This window comes from Pogoniulus pusillus, chromosome 14 (genome assembly GCF_015220805.1).
Source record: "Pogoniulus pusillus isolate bPogPus1 chromosome 14, bPogPus1.pri, whole genome shotgun sequence".
NCBI classification, from domain to species: domain Eukaryota; kingdom Metazoa; phylum Chordata; class Aves; order Piciformes; family Lybiidae; genus Pogoniulus; species Pogoniulus pusillus.
Window position 1 is genome coordinate 31,347,501 of NC_087277.1, and position 25,397 is coordinate 31,372,897.

The following is a 25,397-nucleotide window of genomic DNA, read 5'->3' on the forward strand; positions in this document are numbered from 1 at the left end:
GACATCATGCCCAGTAGGAGTAATTAAAGCTATCTGATGAGGGAATTTAGAAGTTGAAAGGGATGATTGTAATTGATCTTGATTCAATCCTATTACAGCTTTTTATAGTTTAAGCTCTAGAGAAAGCAAATTCCTTGTCAAGGCTTTATTTTACGGATTCCTTTGTGTGTGCTCTGCTTGCTGGTCTCTACTTTCCCTTTTAATTTTTTTCTCTCCCCATAGTAAATAATGAGCTGCCGCCTGAAATCCGGCTTGCCAGTGGTCAGCTAATGGGTGATGACCTGTCCCTCCTTACTGCAGGAGAGCTGTCACCTTACATCAGTGACCCAACGCTGAAGCTTTTCCAGTGTGCTGTTTGCAACAAATTCACCTCTGACAGCCTGGAGGCCCTAAGTGTGCATGTGAGCAGCGAGCGCTCGCTCCCCGAAGAGGAGTGGAGAGCTGTAATTGGAGACATCTACCAGTGCAAGCTCTGTAACTACAACACTCAGCTCAAGGCCAACTTCCAGCTCCACTGCAAGACTGACAAACACATGCAGAAATATCAACTGGTGGCTCACATTAAAGAAGGGGGCAAAACGAATGAGTGGAGGCTGAAGTGCATTGCCATTGGCAACCCCGTTCACCTCAAGTGCAACGCCTGCGACTACTACACCAACAGCGTGGATAAATTGCGCTTGCACACCACCAACCACAGGCACGAGGCCGCCCTGAAGCTCTACAAGGTAAGCCCCTGGCAGCCATCGCAGAGTAGGAGATGAAGCACTTGGGTGCTGACCCAGCAATCCTTTGGTTGTGTGTCCAGTGTGTGCAGAGCCAACCCAAAGCGATGCAGGCGCGGCAGGGAGGAGTGCTCCTGGTGAGCTGCATCAGTTCACTCGAGGAGCCCTTTCAGATGGGAACACAGAGAATGACAGATTCTGTTGTTTTTTTTTAAAACAAGTTCACTCACAACAAATGACCAGAGGGGTTTTACAGCTCTTGTAGTCTTCTCAGGCTTCACCCATTCCATTTTGAATAGAAGCTTGATGGTGGCGATGGGCAATGCTGATGTTTCCGTAGGGCATAGGGAAGGAGATCACTTTCTGGCACGTGGGTTTGTTTGCAGCCCTGATCTATCACAGCCAAGTTATTTCACATTGGTATTTTCAGTAAGCACATGGGATATGACCAGGGATATTCCAAAGTAAGCACTATCATCCTTTTGTCTGCCCTCCTTGCCCAAGCCAGTAATGATTTTTCACAAGCATGAAAGAGTGTGGTGCAGATAAATATGTTAGCAGAATGGTGACTATAATTTTATCTTTCCTGGAAAAAACTCTGTGGCTGTAATGAATATGTGGGAGTGATGAATACCGCTTATTACACAACTTGTCGTGACTTTTCCCAAACCCTAATTACGGGGTAACTTATTTTCTGCAGCGTGTTTACTGGATGGGCTTGATTGTCCTGCTTGGTGTACAAAATATAACATACTCATTTCCAAGATGAATAACTTTCTAACTTATTAAAAAAACCAACAACCCAAAACCCCAAAGAAACCTTCTTTTGTCTAGGGGGTATAAAAATTCAGGAAATATTGCAAACCATTAGTCACTGTAACAAGCTCTAAATATGATTAGAAAATCCATTTTGCAAGTGTTATCTATTGATTCCTACTAGAAATCTGTGATAACTAAACTATCAGGAGTTATCTGCGGCTCACAGCGACGGCACTGCCGCGCCTGCGTGTGCGGAATGAGTAGCGAAGAGCCTCGGCACACCTCTCATTTAAGCAAGAAATGAGGTTTCTTCTTTTTCCTGCTTGTTTTCCTGGTGTTTGTCCTTGTTTCGGTGGTTGTGCTGAGCTGATGCAGGGTGCACAGACAGCAGGAAGGGCTTTCAGTTTGCAGCCTGGTGGTTGTGTGCTTGGTGGATCTGCTGGGGAGGAAAATGGCTGCAGCACCAGGTTGAATCTCTTGTCCCACAGTGCTGGCTGCTCTGCTCGTTTCATTTCAATTGCATTTGGCTTTAACTGTAGGGATGGGATCTTTTGTGCTTATTCATTGATTAGGTTTGGAAAAGAGCTTCGAGTGCAGTGCCACAGCTAGCCTGCCTTCAGAAGGTCCTGCTACCTGCTATCCATGAAGTGGTGCCTGGTTCCCTCCAGTTCCCCTGGCTGTGGAACCACACTCCTAGGTCAGGTTTCTCCAGTGAGGAAAGCTAAGCATCGTTGGCTGCCACCTCTTTTTCTGGATCGTTTCGGTGATTGGGTTTGCAAGGCTACTATTGGGAGAGATGCTGCTGCAAACCGTGTTGCAGAAAGGAAAGACAGAATGGCAAGGCAGAGGGCATGCCTCAGATGGTTTCACTGCCAAGGTTTTGGAAACTGCTGAACGTAAAATGCTGAGTTTTTCAATAAAGCTATGGGCATAACTCTGGAGTTGCAAGGTAGAAGCTTTCTACTCAGGGCAGCAGTGTCTCTTCACACACTCAACTCAGTCCCTAGAGAAATCTGTGTCAAGTAGGTTTGGGTTTGCAGCATGTCCTACAAAACATCTGACTCAGTGCACTAAGGGAGAGAGTCTCAGCTCTTAGCCTTCAGCACTGAGAATGTCCTGCCGCAAAACCTGCTGCCTTGCCAGATGCTGGCTTGTTGGATGGAGCAGTTCCATAGCGTGTGTGGTGTAGCTGTCACACGCGGCAAATGACCACTGCTAACCTCTGCAGCACTTAGGGTAAAAGAGTCCACAGGGGAGAAGAAAAGCATAAGCTCTTAGACACCCTCCTGTCCTACAGAAGGACAGTTGGAAGTGTACTGCTGGTTAGTTATAGAATCATGGAATGTTTGGATTGGAAGGGACCTTAAAGATCATCCAGTTCCAACCCTTTCCATTGGCAGGACACCTCCTGCTAGACCAAGCTGCTCGAGGCCTCGTCCATCCTGGCTCTGAACACACCACAACTGCTCTGAGCAACCTGTTCCAGGGCCTCACCACCTTCATGGGGAAGGATTTCTTCCTCATGTCTACTTTAAATCCAATTTCTTCTAGTCTGAAATCATTTCCCCTCATCCTGTCACTCCACACTCCTGTAGCTCACTTCAAATACTGGAAGGCTGCTTGAGGGTCTCCCTGCATCCTTCTCTTCCCCAGGCTGAACAAAAACAACTCTCTCAACCTATCTGCAGAGGAGAGGCTCTCCAGCCCTGTGATCATCTTTGTGGATTCCTCTGGGCCTGCTCCAACAGTTCCACGTCCTTGTGTGGGAGGTGCAGAGCTGGCCTCAGGACTCTAGGTGGGATCTCAGCAGAGCAGAGGGGCAGAATCCCCTTCTTTGGCCTGGTGCCCAAGCTTCTGGGCATGCAGCCCAGCACAGGATTGGTTCATGTCGAGCTTCTCCTCACTTAGCACCCAAAGTCCTTCTCAGCTCTGCTCTCCATCCGCTCTCCATCCAGCCTGGAGCTGTGCTTGGGATTGCCCCAAGGCAGGTGCAGGACCTTGCCTTTGGCTTTGTAGAAGTGATTAAGCAAGAGCAAAAGTCCTGTCTCCTGCTAGCTGGCCCTTTAAAGACTTCTCCTCAGGACTGCTAGTGAAATCTCAGCTTTTACAAGAGTTTCTGTCCCTCCGGACTGCCTGGAGAAGCTTGGAAATTTGATCCCTGCTAAGTTTCACAGCTCTCAGACAGCAGATAGCAGGCACAGACTGTTTTTACCTAATCCCATCGTAAGGCTAATTTGAAGGAGAGGAATGAAGCAGTTGGGGTATTGGCATTATTCTTGGGTGTGCCGAGTAACCCCAGAGTCATAGCTGTGCTTCCGAGCAGAGCGTGACACCTCTGCTGGCACCCAGCACCCCTCGCTTTGACTTGTGAGTGTGCACCCAGGCCTCGGGGTGGGAATAGTTGAGTTTTTGGAAGCCTCTAAAGTTAGCTGCTAGCAGCCTTGATAGTTTTGTGAATCTGTTGACACCAAAGGAGTTGTAAACTTTTCTCTGGATGCATCAGATAAACTTTTGGAGCACCTAAGAAAAAAAAAAAGAACATTAATTTGCATGAATAATAGATAGATGCCTTGAGAGCCATATCAATATTCATGAGTTATGTTTATATTCAGGCAGCTCCTCCAGCTCTTCTAAAATGAAGGTGCTGTGAGTATGCTTTGGCAATAAAAACTTTAATACTAAAACCATCTGAAAACACAGAAAAAGAATCTGGGACTTTGTTCCTTTGCTTTGTCAAAGACCTCAAATTTCCTTCTTGAGTCATTTATATTTATTTAAGTGTTATTGTTTTGTGAATTTTCTTTTTATAAACGCTGCCACAGCAGCTTGATTTCTCTTCCTGTGCTTAACTAGTGATGGAGTAAAAGGATGTCTTTTCATAGCTGGAGCTTTTAAAGCCACCGTAAAGATCAGAGCTTCTCTTCTGAAGCTGTATAATTTTAAGCAGCACTGAAATGTCACTTTTAGAATTAGGTTCTAAATGTGGCAAAGTGAAACCTTTCAGCTGTTTTACATGTTATTGCAGAAAGAAAAGGCCTGGTTGCTCCTTACAGTGTAGCATTCCAATAGTGGAGGTAATGTGCAGTATTCCAATAGAATCATAGAATCAGTCAGGGTTGGAAGGGACCAAAGGAGCAGGCAGTGCCAACCCCCCTGCCATGCCCAGGGACACCATACCCTAGAGCAGGCTAGCCAGAGCCCCATCCAGCCTGGCCTCAAACACCTCCAGCCATGGGGCCTCAACCACCTCCCCGGACAACCCAGTTCAGGCTCTCACCACTCTCCTGCTCAACAACTTCCTCCTCACCTCCAGCCTGAACCTACCCATCTCCAACTTTGCTCCATTCCCCCAGTCCTGTCACTCCCTGGCAGCCTCAAAAGTCCCTCCCCAGCTTTTTTGTAGGCTCCCTTCAGATCCTGGAAAGCCACCAGAAGGTCACCTGGGAGCCTCCTCTGCTCCAGCCTGCACAGCCCCAACTCTTTCAGTCTGTGCTCACAGTAGAGCTGCTGCAGCCTCTGAACATCCTCCTGGCCCTGCTCTGGACACACTCCAACGTCTCCACATCCCTCTTGTCATAGGGGCTCCAGAACTGGAGGTAATGTGGCTGCTGGGGATCAGAAGAGGGATAGTTTTACCTGGGGTGAATTCAGCTTTGACCCAAATGAAGTTCCCAAAGAATTTGGGGTGTGTGGCTCGGTATTAGCAAATCAAACCACACCAGAGTTGCAGGTTCTTTGCAATGTCCATCCAGAAGCATTTGGTGATGCCATAAGCAAAGAGAGAAGGCCTTTGTAGGGGCAGAGTGTTTCATTCTGCAGGAGGATGAGTTCAGCTGCGGCAGCCTGAGGCAGCGGAGGCAGGACAGCCCTCTGTCTCTGGGGACAGAAAGCATGGGGGACTAGTTTGGTTGGAAAAACCCTTGAAGATCACCCAGTCCAACCATCAGCCCATCACCACCATGGCCATTAAATCACGGCCCAAAGTGCCATGGCCACAAATTTCTTGAACACCTCTGGGGACAGAGACTCCACCACCTGCCCAGGCAGCCTGTTCCAATCCCTGACCACTCTTGCAGCAAAGACATTGTTTCTCATCTCCAACCTAACCCTCCCTCGGCATGATTTCAGGCCATTTCCTCTCCTTCAGTCACTCAGTGCTAGGAAGAATGGACCAACCCCACCTCACTCCAACCTCAGGGAGCTGTAGAGAGCAGTGAGGTCTCCCCTCAGCCTCCTGTTCTCCAGACTGAACACTTGCAGTTTGCTCAGCTGCTCCTTGCCAGCCCTGTTCTCCAGACCCTTTGCCAGCTTTGCTGCCCTTCTCTGGACCTGCTCAGCTGGAACTGCTCTTAAGGAAATAATTTTGCAGCTTAGTCAAATGGCTTTTGCTGCAGGGAACTGCAGTATTGTGTCCCGTGCTCATAACATAGTTTCCAAAGGCTTTCAATAGATAAATAAATAAATGCAGGGTAGCCTCCTGCCAGGTAAGCTGGATTGGCTGGGAAGAAGCTTTAGTTAACCAAGTAGCTGAATGACAGAATGGATTTCTACTGACAAATAAATATTTGAAGTTGCTCTGTCAATAAATATTAGCTGATGATAGCTTTAAAAGATGTTACTTCTCATGCTGGATGTTTACTGCAGTTTACATCGCATCTGCAACTCTGGAGGAGCTCAGGGGAAGTGACAGGCAGCAGTTAGCAGATTAATACTCAGCTGTGTGAAAACCACCTTGGTTTTTTTCCCTTTATTGTCAAAATATTGATCCATAACACTATTAATGCCCTGATTGTCAGCTCCATTTGGACAGATCACTTTGCCTCTCGTTTTCTAGAATGGCAAAGATATTACCCAAAAGGAGTGACCTGATTTCAGTTTAAGAAGGTTAAAGGTTAAAGGTTAGCTCGAAAGCATCATCTGCCTAGCTGCTTAACTTTAAACTGATCAATTTAATGAAAATCTGTTTTGCAGATGGTGTTTTAATGTCTTTGGCAGGATTTGGGCAGCTTTAACATTAGACGTATGCTAGTAAAAATTATTTCTTTATTTGACCAGAACAACACCTTTTCTTTTATGTTTTAAGGTAAAAAGCATGTGGGATATGGTATTTTGGCAAAGGCCCCAGAAGCAGAAAGTGTTGATGATCTTTCCATATGGGCTCCAAACCAGAGTACCCTGATGTCTATTGCTAACGATGGCTGAAGAAACAAACAAAGCCGCATTCATTTTTCTACCATAACGTTTCGCTTTGAACCCAGAAAGAAGAATTGCAGTCAGGACTGTCCTTGTCTTCCTTGCCCGGGGTGGAATGCAGCAGGCATTAACATTTTTAACCTGGCAGAGCAGGCTGATTGTCTCCTTCAGCCCTCCTGTTTGTAGATCGGCGGTATTCTTTTTCCTCCTCACAGTAATTGTGCTACTGAGCCGTAGGTACCGCAAAGAACAGGGCAAATTAGCCAGCCCCAGTGGTGAGCTTTATCTGGTGGAGGCTGGCTGAATAAACAAAGCCTCCGGCTCAGGAGTGTACAGCAGAGCTTTGTGTCTGTGCGTTAGGAGAATCTGGCCCTTGCAGGTTTTGCCAGGCTCAAGGAGTCCCAGCACAAGTGTGTCTTTCTGTTTGCAGGCTGCAACGGGGCAGGAATGTCCTGGGCTGTGGGCGCAGTCCCCTTCTAGGTTAGCTTTGTAATGAGCTGGGACTCCAGCCTTCTGCTGACAAGCATTGTGATATTGCACACACCAGCAGAGCCTGCATGTAGCAGTCATGAAAGTGGTGCCCTTTGTTTCATATTGACCTTCCAACTTATTTAAAAAAGAGTTTTACAACCAGCCTTTGTTTGGGCCACAAATGATCATAAACAGCTTTCCAAAGAGCCCAATAAAATGAGATAATCACAAATGTATAACATCACATATTGAAAGGGTGGGAGAACAAATGGGGCTTTTACCATATTTTATAGGATGGATTTACGGTCTGTCCTTGGGTCACTTAGGGCCAAGAATTTTCATGGTCAACTGCTTGGTCCTGCTAGCTAGCATCCTCTGCAGGAAATGCAAATCCCATGCAGCACCTGCCCTTCAGCTGGGCTTAGCCTTGGCTTCTGGAGAGCGAGATGTCCACTTCTCTGCTGGTTCAAAGTCAAAAGCTTCATTAGGCTAGGTTTGGGTTTCCTCTCTCCACATCTGCCCTCACTGAAGCAGAAGAGCCTGTCTGGATTCCATAATGCTGTTTGCATATTTGGGTTTTAAATCAGCCAGGGATATTGAATGCTTCACTCTTCTTTATCACGTGCAGGAGGCACAAGTGGGATTTAGTCCTTAGGTAACTTTTAGTGTAACAGTTCCCCAGGGAGCGCCGCTTGGGTTTTTCTCATTATCCTTGTTCTGGATGAAAGCATCGTTGTTAGGAATTAGCAGCCGGGGAGGGGGGGATGGTGTGTGAAGTGTATGCATAGGGAGGTGAATGGACTAACAGCCCCCATCACTTTGTTTGCTTTACTCTGTTTGGCATGAAACGCTGATACTCCATCAGCCCAGAATTAACAGCAAGCCACATTCTTTTCATTGCAGTTGTCCTGCACTAACTTTTTAATTTAAAATCAAATATCCCAGATATGTGCCAGTCCAATTATTGAACTGTCATTGTCCCAGTATGATGGTAAAAGAGGTCAGGAGATTGTGCAGCATTGATTTGCATAAAAATCATTGTAGAAAGGAAATTGGAATATGTCTGCACATCTGAGGAGCCAAAACATGTTTTTCTTAATCTTATTCTTGTTTGGTTAGGTGAAGAAAGCTGTTTCCAGTGATAAACAAAAGTTATTCCCTTTTGTTGCTAAGCATAGACCTTATGGTAGAGGATATTTCAGGTTTTAGAGTACTTTCATTTAAGGTTTTCAATGTTTTATGAAATCTAATTTCCACTGCAAGTTGTACTTACTGTGAGTCAGAGTGCACTGTTGTGCTTGTACTCAGAAGGGGAAATGACTGTGGCAAGAACACGTTGTGTAGTCAGCCGTACATCATCTGTACTCGTGCTGGAGGGCCTTGGACACTATAGACAGGTACACTTCTTGAAACAAAACCCCAGAGAAGCTGCCAGCTGGCAGAAGAGTAATGCCCTCTTTTTAAGCTATTTTTCATTTTAAATTTCAAATATCAGAGTAGAGAGTAAGTTCAACCAGACCAAGTGCAAGGTCCTGTGTCTGAGTCAAGGCAATCTCAAGCACCAATATAGGCTGGACAGTGACTGGCTGGAGAGCAGCACCTGAGGAGTGGTGGTGGTGAGAGAGAAGCTCAACATGAGCTGTCGGTGTGCTCTGGCAGCCCAGATGGCAACCAGAGCCTGGGCTGCAGCAAGAGAAATGTGGGCAGCAGGGCGAGAGAAGTGATCTTCCCACTCTGCTCCACACTGGTGAGACCCCACCTAGACTACTGCACCCAGTTCTGGAGCCCCTGGGACAAGAGGGCTATGGATGTGCTGGAAGGTGTCCAGAGAAGGGCCATGAGGATGATCAGAGGGCTGGAGCTGCTCTGCTGTGAGGACAGGCTGAGAGAGCTGGGGCTGTGCAGTCTGGAGAGAAGGTTCTGAGGTGACCTTATTGTGACCTTTCAATATCTTAAGGGGGCCTACAAGAAAGCTGGGGAGGGACTTTCTAGGATGTCAAGTGGTGATATGACTGGGGAGAGAGGAACAAAGCTAGAAATGGGTAGATTCAGACTGGATGTTAGGACCCTGGAACAGGTTGCCCAGGAAGATTGTGGAAGCCTCATCCCTGCAGGTGTTTAAGTCCAGGCTGGATGAGGCTCCGGCCAGCCTCGTCTAGTGAGGTGTCCCCGCCCATGGCAGGGGAGTTGGAACTAGATGATCCTTGTGATCCCTTCCAACCCTGACTGATCCTATGATTCTATGTCTCCCTAACTGGGTACTTTCAGGTAGCCCTACAGAACGATCCTTGGGAAAAGCAGCACACTTTGGGACACTGCTAAAGCAAAATGGTACCAAACCATGCCTTAGGGAATCTCCATGTCCTTCACTGAAATGCTCTCCAGGACCCCAGCCTGCATGCTGTCCTGAAGGAGGAGTGTGAAAGGACACCCTCTGAAAGGGCACTTTGGACATGACTTGCCATCTGCAGCCTGGCAGGAGGAGAGAGGAGAAGCAGTATCCAGCAGACCAGCCACATCTATTCAGCAGGCTCAACACACAAAATGGCTGGGTACAGCTGGGTCGTGTGCCTGGAGTTCTTTCACTGGCATGAAGAGAAATATGCAATTATTTCTGTGCAAGATGCAGAGTGGAGCTGCAGCGTGCAGTGTGTGAGCGTTAGGGCAGTGGGAGTGCAGCTGCAGATGTGCATAAATAGGTTGCAGCTCTGCACTTAGCAGCCACTCCCTCCCAGCCTTGCAGTGCAGATCTTGTTGTTACCTTTAGGAGGTTGTAGCTGCTCTTCAGTAACTCGCTCCAGGGGTCTTCTCTAACCTTGTGATTGCAGCTTACCAGGCTCTCCCAGGTGGGGTTATTCTCCTGCATCTCTTCCATGTATTTAAGAATAAGCACTGAATAAACCCCACTGAGATGCGAGAGGGAAGGGCTGCGGTGGCATGCTCGGCTGTGCTTCAGCTCTGCTGTGCTTCAGCTCTGCTGCTGCTTTTGCTAAGTGACTTAGGAGAAACTTCCCCTTGGTCTGTACCTGGCTCAGTCTGTGCTGAGCAAGTGCCAGAACTGGGGGAGTTGGAGGAGAGACGATGGGAGTGGAACTTTCTAGAGCCCTTTGTATGCTCAGGACTGGGCACTGAGCAGTTTGACACATGAGTCTCTGCTCTGGTAACACCTCATGTGGAGTACTGTGTCCAGCTGTGGGCCTCCCAACACGAGAGAGACAAACTGCCAGAGTGGGTCCAGAGGAGGCCAGAAAGGTGATCAGAGGGCTGGAGCAGCTTTCCTGTGAGGACAGGGTGAGAGTTGTGTCTGTTCATCCTGGAGAGGAGAAGGCTCCAGGCAGACCTTCAAGTTACATTTCAATACCTAAAGGGCACCTACATGAAGTCTGGGGAGGGACTGTTTAGAAGGGCTTGGAGTGATAGGACGAGCAGGGCAGATCTAGGCTGGACATCAGGAGCAAGTTCTGCACAATGAGAGTGGTGAGACACAGGAACAGGTTGCCCAGGGCTGTGGTTGAGGCCCTGTCCCCGGAGACATTTGAAATCAAACTCGATGTGTTCCTGGGCAGCCTGCTGCAGTTGGAGGTGTCCCTGCTAACTGCAGGGGAGTTGGAAGATCCCTTCCGACTCAGTGCAGTCTGTGACTCTGAGCCTGTATGGGCTCTGTGGGTGTGTTTCTTGCTAGACAGACCTGCATTTGTTTTTTTCTCTGCTGGAGTAGCAGTGGAGCAATGCTCCAGACAGGTTTTGTCAGGAAGGGGAATGAAGAAGCTAGTATGAAATGCTGAGTACTAGCAGTTCCCTTGGTTTCAGCAAGGACTGGGTACAATCCTTGCCATTTTATTGGCTATACTCCCATGTCTTTGTTTGTGGGCAAAGCAATAGAAGTACAGCAGGAAGCAAGTAGCTGTTACATAAATTTGGGTATCACAGAATGGCAGGGGCTGGAAGTGACCTCCAGAGACCATCCAGTCTACCCTTCTGCCAGAGCAGGATCACCCAGGGCAGGCCACACAGTACACATGGCTTTGAAAGTCTCCAGAGAAGAAGACTCCACAGCCTCTCTGGGCAGCCTGCTCCAGGACTCGCTCACCCTCACCATACAGAAGTGTCTCCATGTTGAGGTGGAACCTCCTGTGTTCCAGCTTGTACCTGCTTATTGTCCTATCACTGGGTGCCACCAAAAAGAACCTGGCACCTTCATCTTGACACCCATGGCTCAGTTAGAGACACCGATGAGGTCTCCTCTGGGCCTTCTGTTGTGTTAACAAGACATAAAGTACAGGTGGTAGCTGGCGGTGATGTGGCCCCAGTGTGCTGTGCTGGTGTGCTTCAGCCAGGCAGGTGTGCTGTGCTGGTGTGCTTCAGCCAGGCAGGCAGGTGTGCTGTGCTGTGGTGTGCTTCAGCCAGGCAGGTGTGCTGTGCTGATGTGCTTCAGCCAGGCAGGTGTGCTGTGCTGGTGTGCTTCAGCCAGGCAGGTGTGCTGTGCTGGTGTGCTTCAGCCAGGCAGGTGTGCTGTGCTGATGTGCTTCAGCCAGGCAGGTGTGCTGTGCTGGTGTGCTTCAGCCAGGCAGGTGTGCTGTGCTGGTGTGCTTCAGCCAGGCAGGTGTGCTGTGCTGATGTGCTTCAGCCAGGCAGGTGTGCTGCGCTGATGTGCTTCAGCCAGGCAGGCAGGTGTGCTGTGCTTATGTGCTTCAGCCAGGCAGGTGTGCTGTGCTGGTGTGCTTCAGCCAGGCAGGCAGGTGTGCTGTGCTTATGTGCTTCAGCCAGGCAGACAGGTGTGCTGTGCTGGTGTGCTTCAGCCAGGCAGGCAAGCAGGCAGGCAGGTGTGGTGCGCTGGTGTGCTTCAGGCAGGCAGACAGGCAGGCAGGCAGGTGTGCTGTGCTGGTGTGCTTCAGCCAGCCAGGCAGGCAGGCAGGCAGGTGTGCTGTGCTGGTGTGCTTCAGCCAGGCAGGCAGGCAGGTGTGGTGCGCTGGTGTGCTTCAGCCAGGCAGGCAGCCAGGCAGGTGTGCTGTGCTGGTGTGCTTCAGCCAGGCAGGCAGGCAGGCAGGTGTGCTGTGCTGGTGTGCTTCAGCCAGGCAGGCAGGCAGGTGTGCTGTGCTGGTGTGCTTCAGCCAGGCAGGCAGACAGGCAGGCAGGTGTGCTGTGCTGGTGTGCTTCAGCCAGGCAGGCAGACAGGCAGGCAGGTGTGCTGTGCTGATGTGCTTCAGCCAGGCAGGCAGAAGGGCAGGCAGGTGTGCTGTGCTGGTGTGCTTCAGCCAGGCAGGTGTGCTGCGCTGGTGTGCTTCAGCCAGGCAGGTGTGCTGTGCTGATGTGCTTCAGCCAGGCAGGTGTGCTGCGCTGATGTGCTTCAGCCAGGCAGGTGTGCTGCGCTGATGTGCTTCTGCCAGGCAGGTGTGCTGTGCTGGTGTGCTTCTGCCAGCCAGGCAGGTGTGCTGTGCTGGTGTGCTTCAGCCAGGCAGGTGTGCTGTGCTGGTGTGCTTCAGCCAGGCAGGTGTGCTGTGCTGATGTGCTTCAGCCAGGCAGGTGTGCTGCGCTGATGTGCTTCAGCCAGGCAGGCAGGTGTGCTGTGCTTATGTGCTTCAGCCAGGCAGGTGTGCTGTGCTGGTGTGCTTCAGCCAGGCAGGCAGGTGTGCTGTGCTTATGTGCTTCAGCCAGGCAGACAGGTGTGCTGTGCTGGTGTGCTTCAGCCAGGCAGGCAGGCAGGTGTGCTGTGCTGGTGTGCTTCAGCCAGGCAGGCAAGCAGGCAGGCAGGTGTGGTGCGCTGGTGTGCTTCAGGCAGGCAGACAGGCAGGCAGGCAGGTGTGCTGTGCTGGTGTGCTTCAGCCAGCCAGGCAGGCAGGCAGGCAGGTGTGCTGTGCTGGTGTGCTTCAGCCAGGCAGGCAGGCAGGTGTGGTGCGCTGGTGTGCTTCAGGCAGGCAGACAGGCAGGCAGGTGTGCTGTGCTGGTGTGCTTCAGCCAGGCAGGCAGCCAGGCAGGTGTGCTGTGCTGGTGTGCTTCAGCCAGGCAGGCAGGCAGGTGTGCTGTGCTGGTGTGCTTCAGCCAGGCAGGCAGGCAGGCAGGTGTGGTGCGCTGGTGTGCTTCAGCCAGGCAGGCAGACAGGCAGGCAGGTGTGCTGTGCTGGTGTGCTTCAGCCAGGCAGGCAGACAGGCAGGCAGGTGTGCTGTGCTGATGTGCTTCAGCCAGGCAGGCAGACGGGCAGGCAGGTGTGCTGTGCTGGTGTGCTTCAGCCAGGCAGGTGTGCTGTGCTGATGTGCTTCAGCCAGGCAGGTCGGTAGAGCCAGGCTCACACAGCCTGTGTTCATCTGGGAAGTGAAGCAAGAACCGCAAGACCTTCGCTTTGCGGACAGCCCCGAAGGAGGCTGCCGTGGCAATGACCCCCTCGGTCTGCAGTGAAGGTGCCAGCCCTGCAGTTCTGCAGCAGACAGATACGGGGAGTGTCGCGCACCGTAGCCTCGGGGGAAGCTTTCCCTGTGGGGGAGGAAAACATTAAGATAATCTTTAGCTTTTAATGGCAGGGGGCACTGAAGGTAACACGACTTGAGCAGAGGTAGCCCTCGAATGATGAAGTGTGCAGATTCCCATGCCTGGGGCAGCCTCGTGCAGCAGCAGTGACAAAAGTAGGAAAAGAATGGTTTTGTCACACAGGAGGAGTGAGCAGTGCTCCGCTGTGTGACCAGGGAGCTACACACTGCCGCTGGTGTCAGCAGATACACCCCAGAGTAGCGCAGAGACCTCGCTCCATAGGGGGATGTGTGAGCTGCCCCACAAGCAGTGCCACTTCTGCTGTTGAAAGCTGTTCGCCCAGGGCCAGCAAGCCAGGCTGCCACAGGGGTTCACCCGACTCAGGTGCAGCAGCTGAGTTGAGTGCAGGCAGCCCAGCGTGTGCAATCATTTGGGTTGGAAAAGGCATTGCAGATCATCCAGTCCAACCATTTTCTGCCTCTACCAAGGATTAAGTATGGGGTTAAACTCATATCTGATAAATGGGACAAAACCTCTCAGCATTGCTGTTGTGCTCCGTGTGTCCCCACTATATCCTCTGAATGTCTGACCACTATCCAGACTCTTTAGTATCACAGAATTGCTTTGGTTGGAAAAGGCCTTTAGGGTCACCCAGTCCAGCCATTCTCAAACTCTACCAAGGCTGAGGCTAACCCATGGTCCTCAGCACCACATCCCTGCCTCTTTGTAACACCTCCACAGATGAGGATTCAGCCATCTCCCTGGAGTGTCTTTTCCAGGGGATGAGAACTCTTGCAGTCAGTTTTCTTTTATTACCCAATGTAAATTTTCCCTTGCAGAACTTGAGGCCATTTCCTCTCACTCTGTCACTTATTATGTGGGGGAAGAGACCAAACTCAGCCTGCCTCTGACCTTTCAGGGAGCTGCAGAGAGCAATGAGGTCTGCCCTCACAGCCTCCTCTTCTCCACACTAAATGTCCCCAGCTCCCTCAGCTGCTCTTCCTCAGCCCTGTTCTCCAGACCCTTCCCCAGCTTTGTTGTCCTTCTCTGGACCTAGTTCAGCCCATCAAAGTCGTGCTTGGAGTAAGGGGACAAAACTGAACCCAGCACTCAAGGTGTGGCCCCACCAGTGCTGAGTACAGTGGCACAATCACTGCCCTGCTCCTGCTGGCCACGCCAGTGCTGATCCAGGCCAGAATGCTGGTGGCCTTGTTGGCTACCTGGGCACACCCTGGGTTATCTTCAGCCAGCAGTGGATCAACACCCCCAGGTCTTTCTCTGCTGGGCTGCTTCCAATCGCTCTGCCCCTGGCCTGTGGTGTTGCATGGGGTTGTTGTGACCTGAGTGCAGGAGGTCAGTGCTCTGAAGTCTGCCTGAGGACTTTGTAATCTGCATTTGTAATCTCTCTTAAAGCTCTCCCAAGGAAGGAGAATATATGCCACCTCCTTCACTGCTCCTGGAGAGAACCACAGAGCCACTTCCAACCAGAGAGGCAGCACAAAGGTTCAGGAATAGTTTTCTCTAAAGGCTTTATAGAAAAATAGTTAACCCTTATTAAGAGGAAGGTGAAGTTTAGTCCCATTGTGATGACCCTGTTTAAAACAAGGGTGTACAGTGGAAACTCCTCTTACCAGAACTTCAGCTGCTATCATAGAATCACAGAATGGTTTAGGTTGCAAGGGACCTCAAAGCTCAGTTAGCTCCAGCTGCCCACCATGGGCAGGGACACCTCCCACTGGAACAGGTTGCTCAAGGCCTCATCCAAGCTGGCCTTGAACACCTCCAGGGAGGTTTTGGAGCACAGAATCACCCAATGTGATCAAAGATCATTCTGTGCTGCACAACCTCCCTGGGCAACCTGTGCCAGTGTCTCACCACCCTCACTGCAAACAACTTCCTAACATCCAGTTTCAGTCTCCCCTCTGCCAGTCTAAACCCATCACCCCTTGTCCTGTCATTACAAGACCTTGTCAATAGTCCCTCCCCAGCCTTCCTGTATCCCCCTTCAGACACTGGAAGGCCACTCCAAGGCCTCCTCCAAGTCTTCTCTTCTCCAGGCTGCAGAGCCCCAACTTTCTCAGCCTGTCCTCACAGCAGAGCTGCTGCAGCCCTCTCAGCATCTTGGTGGCCTCCTTTGGAGTTGCCCCAATGGTTCCATGTCCTGCTTATGATCCATGTCATCTCATACCACTCCCTGCCCCTCACAGCTCTACCTAAAACTAGACTAATAATTCTGAGTGCTCCTTGAAGTGGCAAGCCTGGTGCTGTGGCCACTTTGCCTGCTGGTTCCAGTGGCCGAGCCTCTCAGTGAAGAGCCTTTTCCTGCTGCCTGCTCCGGGCTTCCCCTGACACAGCTTCATTCCATTCAGACAACAGTGTTCCTATTTTCTGTGTGACCTAGACAAAGCCTGGCTGGCTGGGACACAGACTGAGGCCAAAACACTGAGGTCTTCTAATTGAAGAAACATTTGGTGAACGATTAGCAGCTTGGTGTTTTTACAGCTAGAACAATGAAGTGAAGTCTAAGGAGGACCTTGGTATTCTTGCTGCTTGTGTCTGCTGCTGCTGAGAGCATGGAAAAAAAGAAGCTTGCTTTCGTACTGCAAGGAGACAACTTTCAATATCGAGATGTTACTATTTTGGAAACACCCTCTGGCATTTGCAGAGATGTGTGCAGCTAATGAATGACTGCAAATCAGGAAGAGAGGGAGGCTGGTGGAAAAAAACCAAAAACCAAGGCCAAACTGCGACTGTTTCTGAGAACCTTATGTCCTTATTTGTCCAGGAACTTCTGTGACTCAAAATCTCTGACCCAGGAGGAAGGCAGGACCCTGCTGGATATATCAGAGCAGGATCTTCTGAAGTCAGCTCTCAGATGACAAAGATAACAGGCCATGAAAAATAGTTTAAAACTAATTGTACCAGATTTGTGACCTGGAGGCACTGGGCAGGTTTGAAAACACTGCTTGTGACCTCTGGGACTAATTCTGCTGCAGATGCATCTCAGAAATCATAGAAACGAAGAGTGGGTTGGGTTGGTATGAACATTGACAGGGGTTCCTCTCAGTAGCCCAGGCTGCTGCTGAAGACCTTGTCCAAACTGGCCTTGGGCACTTTTAGGGAGAGGACTTTCACAACCTCTCTGGGCAACCAGTTCCAGTATCTCACCACTTCCACAGTAAAGAATTTCTTCCTCATCTCCAGTCTAAATCTGTCACCTTCCAGTTTAGAACCCTTACCCCTCGTCCTGTCACTACACTGCCTCTCTCCAGCTTTCCTAAAGGCTTTCTTTAAGCACTGCAGGCTGCTACAAGGTCAGCCTGCAGCCTTCTCTCCTTCAGGCGAAACAGCCTGGCTTCTCCTGGCTCCAGCTCTTTCAGTTTCTCCTCATAGGAGAGATGTGCAAGCACTCAGATCATCTTCATGGCCCTCCTCTGGACTCATTCAAGCAGGTCTGTGTGTTCTCTTGTGTTGTGAGCCTCAAAGCTGATTAAGTTGCTTCAGGTGGGCTCTCATGAGAACGAAGTAGAGAGGTCTTAGCCTTGTCCTGCCCAGGATATGGTTGGCTTTCTGGGCTGGGAGCAAGCTTTGCTAGCTCAAAGTCAGCTTTTCATCTGTCAAGTCCTTCTCCACAGGGCTGCTCTTGATCCACTCCTCATCCAGCCTGTATTGTGCTTGGGATAGCCCTGACCCAGGCGCAGGACCTTGCATGCACCAACATGCTGTAGGTGTTGTACCTATGTTATGGATAGCCCTTGGCTGCTTTTGGCTTGCTAAGGCAGCCTCGTAGCTGCTGCTGAGCTGAATATGCTGTCAGTGTGCTCTGTCTCTCCATGGTCATGTGAAAAGCAAGAGCAGGTTTGTGGGATCATCTATGACTCAGCTTACAGGTTCCACTTGTATCCACAAGTCTTTCTAGGCTGTTTCTTTGCTTTCCTGAGTTCTCCACTCAACTGTTCACATCCCTGGCCTCAGCTGCCTCGAAAGTATCAAAGAGATGAGAAGGTTCACCTAAAGCATTTTGGGGTAGGGAAGGAACAGGAGCTGTGCTGTTTTGAAGACTCATATGGATGCAGTATTTGCTATGAAACAGAGGAGAGCTGAGAAGGCAATCAGCAAGAGGAGAATTGTGAAATCTCCTGTGCAAGCCTGGACCCCATTTTTTTGTGCCATACAGATTCAGAGGCCTTGTACCTGACTTGTTCACTACAGGAACTAAACAGATGCCTCTCCTTTACTTCTACTGTCTGCCACAAGAAGCTCCTACCCAAGCTGGCAGCTCATGGTTTGGACAGATTCACTCTGTGATGGATCAAGAACTGGCTGGATGGCAGAGCCCAGAGAGTGGTGGTGAATGGTGCCACATCCAGTTGGCAGCTGGCACTGGTGGTGTGCCCCAGGGATCAGTGCTGGGCCCAGTCCTATTCAATATCTTTATTGATGACCTGGACAAGGGGATTGAGTCCAGCATCAGTAAGTTTGCAGATGACACCAAGCTAGGAGCAGCTGTGGAGCTGTTGGAAGGTAGGAGAGCCCTGCAGAGGGACCTGGCCAGGCTGGATGGGTGGGCAGAGGCCAATGGGATGAGATTTAACAAGGCCAAGTGCAGGATTCTGCACTTTGGCCACAACAACCCCAAGCAGCACTACAGGCTGGGGCCAGAGTGGCTGAGAGCAGCCAGGAGGAAAGGGACCTGGGGGTACTGATAGAGAGTAGACTGAAGATGAGCCAGCAGTGTGCCCAGGTGGCCAAGAGAGCCAATGGCATCCTGGGCTGGCTCAGGAGCAGTGTGGCCAGTAGGACAAAGGAGGTTATTCTTGCCCTGTACTCAGCACTGCTCAGGCCACAACTTTAGTGCTGTGTCCAGTTCTGGGCCCCTCAATTCAAGAGAGATGTTGAGGTGCTGGAACATGTCCAGAGAAGGGCAACAAGGCTGGTGAGGGGCCTGGAACATAAACCCTATGAGGAGAGGCTGAGGGAGCTGGGGTTGTTTAGCCTGGAGAAGAGGAGGCTCAGGGGTGACCTCATTGCTGTCTACAACTACCTGAAGGGACATTGTAGCCAGGTGGGGGGTGGCCTCTTCTCCCAGGCAAACAGCAATAGAACAAGGGGACACAGTCTCAAGTTGTGGCAGGGGAGGTCTAGGCTGGATGTTAGGAGGAAGTTGTTGTCAGAGAGAGTGATTGGCATTGGAATGGGCTGCCCAGGGAGGTGGTGGAGTGGCCGTGCCTGGAGGTGTTGAAGCCAAGCCTGGCTGGGGCACTTAGTGCCATGGTCTGGTTGATTGGATAGGGCTGGGTGCTAGGTTGGACTGGATGATCTTGGAGGTCTCTTCCAACCTGGTTGACTCTATGATTCTATGATTTTGTGATAGTAGTTGTTTGTCCTAATAGGTATAGAAAGTTAGCTTGGTACTGTCTGAAGCAGGAGACAGGCCTTGGGGGAAATGAAAATGTGTCTCTAAGTAAGCAGAAGTGAGTGAGAAGCTGGCCCCCAAGATGTTTGGCAGCCTAAATGCACTTGGTAACAGTGCAGTTGGGCATAGCACTTTATTTCTTCCCGTACGTGAAGGAATACCTGCCTTTCTGTCTGCCTGCATCTCTCTGCATGTGCACTAATAGAGTGCTTGGTACTGAGAGAAAGGAGTTAGATATGGAGGCTCAAGTTGGTCATGCTGCTGAGAGCTGAGAGTCAGAGATGAGGGAGGAAGGCACAGGTGTTGGAGGCTGGAGTCCTGCACAGGGGTGCCTGATGGAAGCAAAAAGGCTGAGCGGTGGTGGTGTGGTGCTAGTGAAAAGTTACATTTCCAGGAGCATGAGGAGAGCTGAAAGCTCAGACTGCCCGTACAGACCTGGGGCTGCTGCTGTCACCTGCACAAAGCTCTCTCTATTAGTGTCTGCTGCAGTCAAGGCTGGATTTTCCCTCCTGTTCTAATTGCCTTCTCCCAGTTCCTCGTAAGCTTCTTACAGACACTTTCAGGGCTGCAATTGTCAGGACTTGTTCTGTGTGTAAAGAGTATTTCTTCCTTTTTTGGAGCTATTTCTGGTTCACAAAATCATGAGATACCTTTCCAGCCTGTGCCAATGAAAAAACACTTGATTGTAAATAAAGTCAGTCAAGCACAACTTTTGCAGGAGCTGCCCATGGCAGAGGAGAATGCTGGGTTAGGAGCCACACCACATGAACAGGCCAAGTATGCAATCATTGTCCTATCACAGTAAATTGGACCATTAGTCCACCTTATCAAATCTTTTCACCCCAGACTGGCTAACAACAACTGCTCCTCAGAGCAGAGCAAAGAAAACCTCTTTCAGAGGCAGCTGTGGAATAAAGTGGCTCATACAGGGGCTCACACACTGCAGCTTTCCCAAATTTCTCTCATTTCTCTAGGTTATTAAGTTTGGTTTGTTTAGGCATCTGTTAAGAGAACAAGAAAGATCATAGAATCCTAGAATGGCTCACATTGGAAGGGACCTCAGAGCTCATCCACTCCAACCTTCTTGCCATGGGCAGGGTCACCCCTCAACTAGACTCATCCAACCTGGCCTTGAGCACCCTCAGGGAGGAAGCAGCCACAGCCTCCCTGGGCAACCTGTGCCAGACTCTCACCACCCTCACACTGCAGAACTTCTTCCTCGGCTCCAGTCTAACCCTGCTCTGCCTCAGCTTCAAACCATTGCCCTTGGCCTGTGTCTAGGCATCCTCAGCAAAAGTCTCTCTGCAGCCTTCCTGCAGGATCCTTTCAGCTACTGGCAGACAGCTCTAAGGTCCCTCTGGAGCCTTCTCCTCTCCAGGCTGCACATCCCCAGCTCCCTCAGCCTGTGCTCACAGCAGAGCTGTTCCAGCCCTTGGAGCATTTTTGTGGCCATCTTTGTGGCCTCCTCCAGCCTCACTCCAGCAACTCTGTGTCCTTCTCACGCTGGGGACAGCAGCACTGGAGGCAGGGCTGGAGGTGAGGTATCACAAGAGCTCTTGCTTGCTTTACCATCTTTCCAGAATATTTAGGGGTTGAATTTTCAGGGGTGCCTTCCAGCCTTAACCATTGTATGAACCTATGAATGAATCTTTAAAGTCCCTTCCAGCCCAATCTGTTCTATGATTCTGTACCATCTACTTTGAACAAGTCCTGTTGCAGTCTGTGCTGGGAAAGTGTGTTGCTTTTCATGGCATGTGTCTTCCTATGCCCTGCTTCATCATGGCACTCAGGTGTCGTAGGGAGCTTAATTCAGACAACAGTAACATGGTTGATTGATGCACAGCTTGAAATGATTCCCCTGGCTTACATTTGCTTGGATTCATGTGTTAACACTGAATTTCATCTGCATGTGTAGCTAGCTTCAAACATCTCCGGTATCCCTGATGGTGTCCCTCATGACACTTTGAGACGTGGTTTGATGGCCGTGGTGGTGTTAGGTCAATGGTAGGACTTGATAATCTTGGAGGTCTTTTCTGACCAAAGCAATTCTGTGATTCTGTAGCTCCTTGGCTGGATTTGCCTGGCATGAATTTGTTCATACCCTCTGCAAGGTGAGTCTTGGTTTGACATTAGAATCATAGACTGGTTTGGGCTGGAAGGGACCTTAAAGATCATAGAATAGTTTAAGTTGGAAAAGACTTTTAAGATCAAGATGTGTGATTCTGTGATCACTGAGTCCAGCTGTAGCTCCCCTGCCAAGGGCAGGGGCACCCATGGTGACTTGTTACCAGAGGTAGCTTTGGCTCTGTTCAGTGGCCTGTTAGCTCCTCTAGTTTGCTGCCTGTCTCTATCAGTTTTTGGTTCCTTGCTTTTTTGCCAGTTAGTGGTTAGGCCACTTCCTGCTCAGTCATCCCAGAGGAAAACACTCCAAGTATGGATTACCCCATGGAATGATTTATTTCCCCTCATATTAGGAGAGGGAAGGGAGCAAGCATCCAACTTGCCCTGGTGCCATGCTGCCTGTCTCTTTTGACAGCTGCCTCTCCTTGCTCTTCCAGGTTTACTGCCCTGCAGGGTGACTCGGGCTACACAGACCCGTGGGCAGTTAACCCTTTGTTAACCCAAAGCACAGCCACCTGCCTGCCAGTACCTACTCCAGCTAGTCATCTGCTGGGGCAAACTGGAGCTGTTGTTCCTGCACATGTGTGGGCTGCAAGGCAGAGGTGTCACTCAGGTGGCCTCTTTGTAGTCTGCTCAGTGCTAACTTTAATGTCTTATTGATTGTTATTAAGGTGCACCATGAAATACAAGATGGGATGTCTGTTGTGCTTGAACTCATACTGTGGCAGCTGGTTTGACTTTGGGATAGTTGTGACCTTCATGCTGCTTGGCATTAAAACCTTTCACATTAGGCTTTGGAAGAGAAATAAAGACGAAGTAACTAAGTAAGCAGTGTGAAGTAACGTGAAAACGTGATGTCAAATGCCCTCCCCACCAAGTCAGCACAGAATTTGAAATGAAATACTAACTGGAGAGCAAGCTAGGAGGTTCCTGACCGCCTGTGTGGGGAGATACAAACGCTGGGTGAAGGCAGTCACCACCTGAATCTGAGTTAGCTGGGCTACCTGCAGTGGTGAAGGAAGCACTAAAAGTGGAGGGACTGGGGTCTGATTGCCAGAAAAGCTGAGTGCTAGCAGCTCACACGCAGTGTGTGCTTAGCATCCCAGGTGCAAGGTCAGGCTCAGGCAGTGGCCAGCTCCTCTGTACTGACTGCCAGCCTCTGTCACGGAATCATTAAGGCTGGAAAACTCCCATAAGAACATCAAGTCTAACCCTCAACCCAGCATCACCATGGCCCTTAAACCCATGTCCCACAGTGCCATGCCCACACAGTTTTTGAACACCTGCAGGGATGTGGACTCCACCACCTCCCAGGGCAACCTATTGCAATTCCTGACCACTCTTGCAGCAAAGAAATCTTTCCTAATCTCCAGCCTAGCCCTTCCCTGGTGCAGCTTGAGGCCGTTTCCTCACACAGCCCTGCTGGCTGGGTTCATTGGCTAGCTGGAGATGCACAACATCTGCATCAGAGGCTCAATTACTGCTGTGGTGTCACTGCTGAGCCCTCTAACACCACTCCCTGGTTAAAGCAAAAGAGGCATGTTCATAGCTTGGCTGGAGATCACCGTGGTAGAGGTGAAATACTTCATCTTCTCCTCCCTCTTTCTGGACAGCTAAAGCACAGCTCTGTTGAGTTTTCTCCTTTTCTTCACTTGCTGTGCCCCCATGAAATGAAATCCTTGGGAGGGGTCCTCGCTGTCTCTAGCAGTTTGCATCTTAGAGGAGCTTGCTTCTGGTGGAAGCTCTCGGAGAGGGTATTAATCACTGGGGAAAAGGCCAAGGAGAGGAGCATGTGACAAGCAGGGGCTGGCAGGACAGCCCTTTCCAGCCTTGGCTCAGCTCCCTTTCTGCCCTTACTGGAGCAAAAGAAATTGGAGATTGGCTGCAGGTCGTCTGCTGGGGGCAGGGCAGGGTTCCTCTGCTGATGGCAGGGAGTCCCCAGCCGGCAGGGAGCCAGCAGTGCCTGCGGAGTCCTTCCCAGCGCTCAGCAGGCAGGAGCTGTGGCAGAAGGGCTGGGAAGGGCAGCCAGAGCAGGTGTGAGCCTGTGGGTGACAGAGGGAACCCCCTGCACAGGAGCCTGGGGAGTGCCCGGCTGCAGCTGGTGGCTGCAGGCACCTTCTTAGCTGGGACAGAAAGGCAGAGGCTGCTGACACAAAGCATAGGGCCTTACTGCAGCCCTGTGCTGTGCTCTCTTGCTCAGGTAGGTTTCATTTCTCATGTGCTCACCGTGCAGTGAGCCAGGCTGGGCTGCATCAGTGCCTTCTGGGCCCGACAAATGACTGCAGTCATTTCCAAGCACTGGTTGTTCTTCCCAGTTGCTAGAACACCTGCCAGGCTCTCATTCACACAGCCCATCCTCCAGTTTTCCAGCTGTCCTTTCAGGTTTGGTGAGGATTACTTCCTTAATTTACCACAAAGAGTCATAGAATCATTAAGGTTGGAAATGCCCTCTAAGATCATCAGGTCCAGCCACCAGCCCAACACCACCATGGCTACTAAAACATGTCCTGAAATGCTATTATGGCTCTCTACAGCTCCCTGAAAGGAGATTGTAGTAAGGCAGAGGTCAATCTGTTCTTACCAGTATCAAGTGATAGGGTGAGTGGAAATGGCCTCAAGTTGCACCAGGGGAGGGCTAGGTTGGAGGTTAGGAAAAATGTCTTTGCTGCAAGAGTGGTCAGGGATTGAAACAGGGAGGTGGTGGAGTCCCCATCTCTGGAGGGGCTCAAAAAGCCATGTAGACCTGGCATGCTGGCCATGGGTTAGTGGCTGAGGTGGTGTTGGGTTGATGGCTGCAGTCAATGATCTCAAAGGTCTTTTCCAACCTTAATGACTCCATGGCTGAATGATATTCAGCTAGCAATGTCATTAGCAAGGCCACCAGGTGTTTTCTTCAGTCTGAGGTGGGTCATGCTGTTCACCAAAGGCTAAACATTTGCAGGGATACAGGCAAAAGCCAGGGGGGGTTCCTGCTCGTGTGATTTCTTATCCCCTGTAGACTTTGTCTGAAGCTGTAACCAATTTGTTTATTTCTTATTAAAGTGGTGATGAGAGGAGAGAGACAGGAAGAATGAGGCCAAGCCAGTCTTTGTTGTCACAGTGCTGGTCTGAGTAGTGCTCCTCCAAGAACTGAGCTGGCCAGGAGTTTCCCAAAATGACTGTGTCTTAGCTCTGGCAGTTGGCTGGGACATGGCTCTGCTGTGGTTTGACTGCTGTGGTTTGTCACTGCTGCGAGAAATTACCCAGTTCACAAGGTTCTGTTATTTGGGTAATTGCTGAGCTGGGTGGTTGCTGTTTGTGTTCTTCTGCTGGAGTTTGTTTCGAGGGTTTCCCCCTTTGTTTCTGGTGCTCTAGAGAAAAAGGCTGGTTACTAAGGAAGAGGCAGAGACTGCTCTGCAAGAAGGCTGTGAAAAAGAGGAGAGGATCTGACCCTGGAAGTGTTTTCCCTCTCACCAGAACAGCTGGGAGTGAGTGTTGTTAGAATGAAGCCCTCCTCCTCAACCCCTTTGCCCAGATCTCAGCGAGCCCCTGGCAGCAGGAGCCCCGACAGCCCTCGTGAGCACACACACCAGCTCACCTCGTCCACTGCCTCTCCTCCCAAAATTAGTCCATCATTTAGGGCATTTTTCAAGCAGCTCATATTCAAGCCCAGAAAGCCTCCACCCTGAAAGGCCCCAACCTGTCAGAAACATTTCCTCCCTTGCCTCAAGCTTGGAATATCACTCCAAAATGCCAGCTCCCTCAGGACTGTGAGCAGTGCGATCCTTGCTGCGCTGCTTTGCTCTCTGCTGCCTCAGCTGCGCACTGAGCCCTTCTTTGCCACCCCCCCACCACCTTCTGCTGCCTGCTCCTCCAGCATCGCTGTTTCCACAGTGCCATCTCCACCTCGAGCAGGCTCGTTTCTGCAGCACTTAGCCCAATTTCACGCTCGCCAAGCCCCAACCTCCTGTCTGTTTTTCCTCTCCTGCCAATATTCTTTCCCACTTCCCCATGTTCGTCCATGTGTGAGTGTTTGTGTACATTATCAAATGGCCATTTCTCCTCCTGTGGGGTGGGGATAAAGGTCTGATTGTCTTCAGCTTGAGCTGCCTGAGTTATTTTAGCAAGAAGGACAGAAAAAGTTATGCTGACCATCCCACAGGAAACTGTGATGCATTTTGAACCTCCTGCATATTTTCCATTGGGAAAAAAATAGGTTAGAAATCCGTAGAAGACTTTTTAACTGTATCACTACTCTTTTTTTTTTTTTTTAT

The 25,397-nt window shown here is 50.4% G+C and overlaps 1 protein-coding gene across 4 annotated transcripts in view; it reads left to right on the forward strand.

The window, feature by feature from the left end:
* The window catches only part of ZFHX4 (zinc finger homeobox 4), a 191,555-nt gene that overhangs the window by 27,711 nt on the left and 138,447 nt on the right, over positions 1-25,397 (forward strand). For 3 of the 4 annotated variants that reach the window (XM_064154759.1, XM_064154760.1, XM_064154761.1), the window contains exon 3: positions 223-725. In XM_064154759.1, the coding sequence (XP_064010829.1) occupies positions 223-725 (503 nt within the window). The remainder of the gene's footprint in view (positions 1-222; positions 726-25,397) is intronic. The other variant, XM_064154762.1, reaches the window with a different exon arrangement.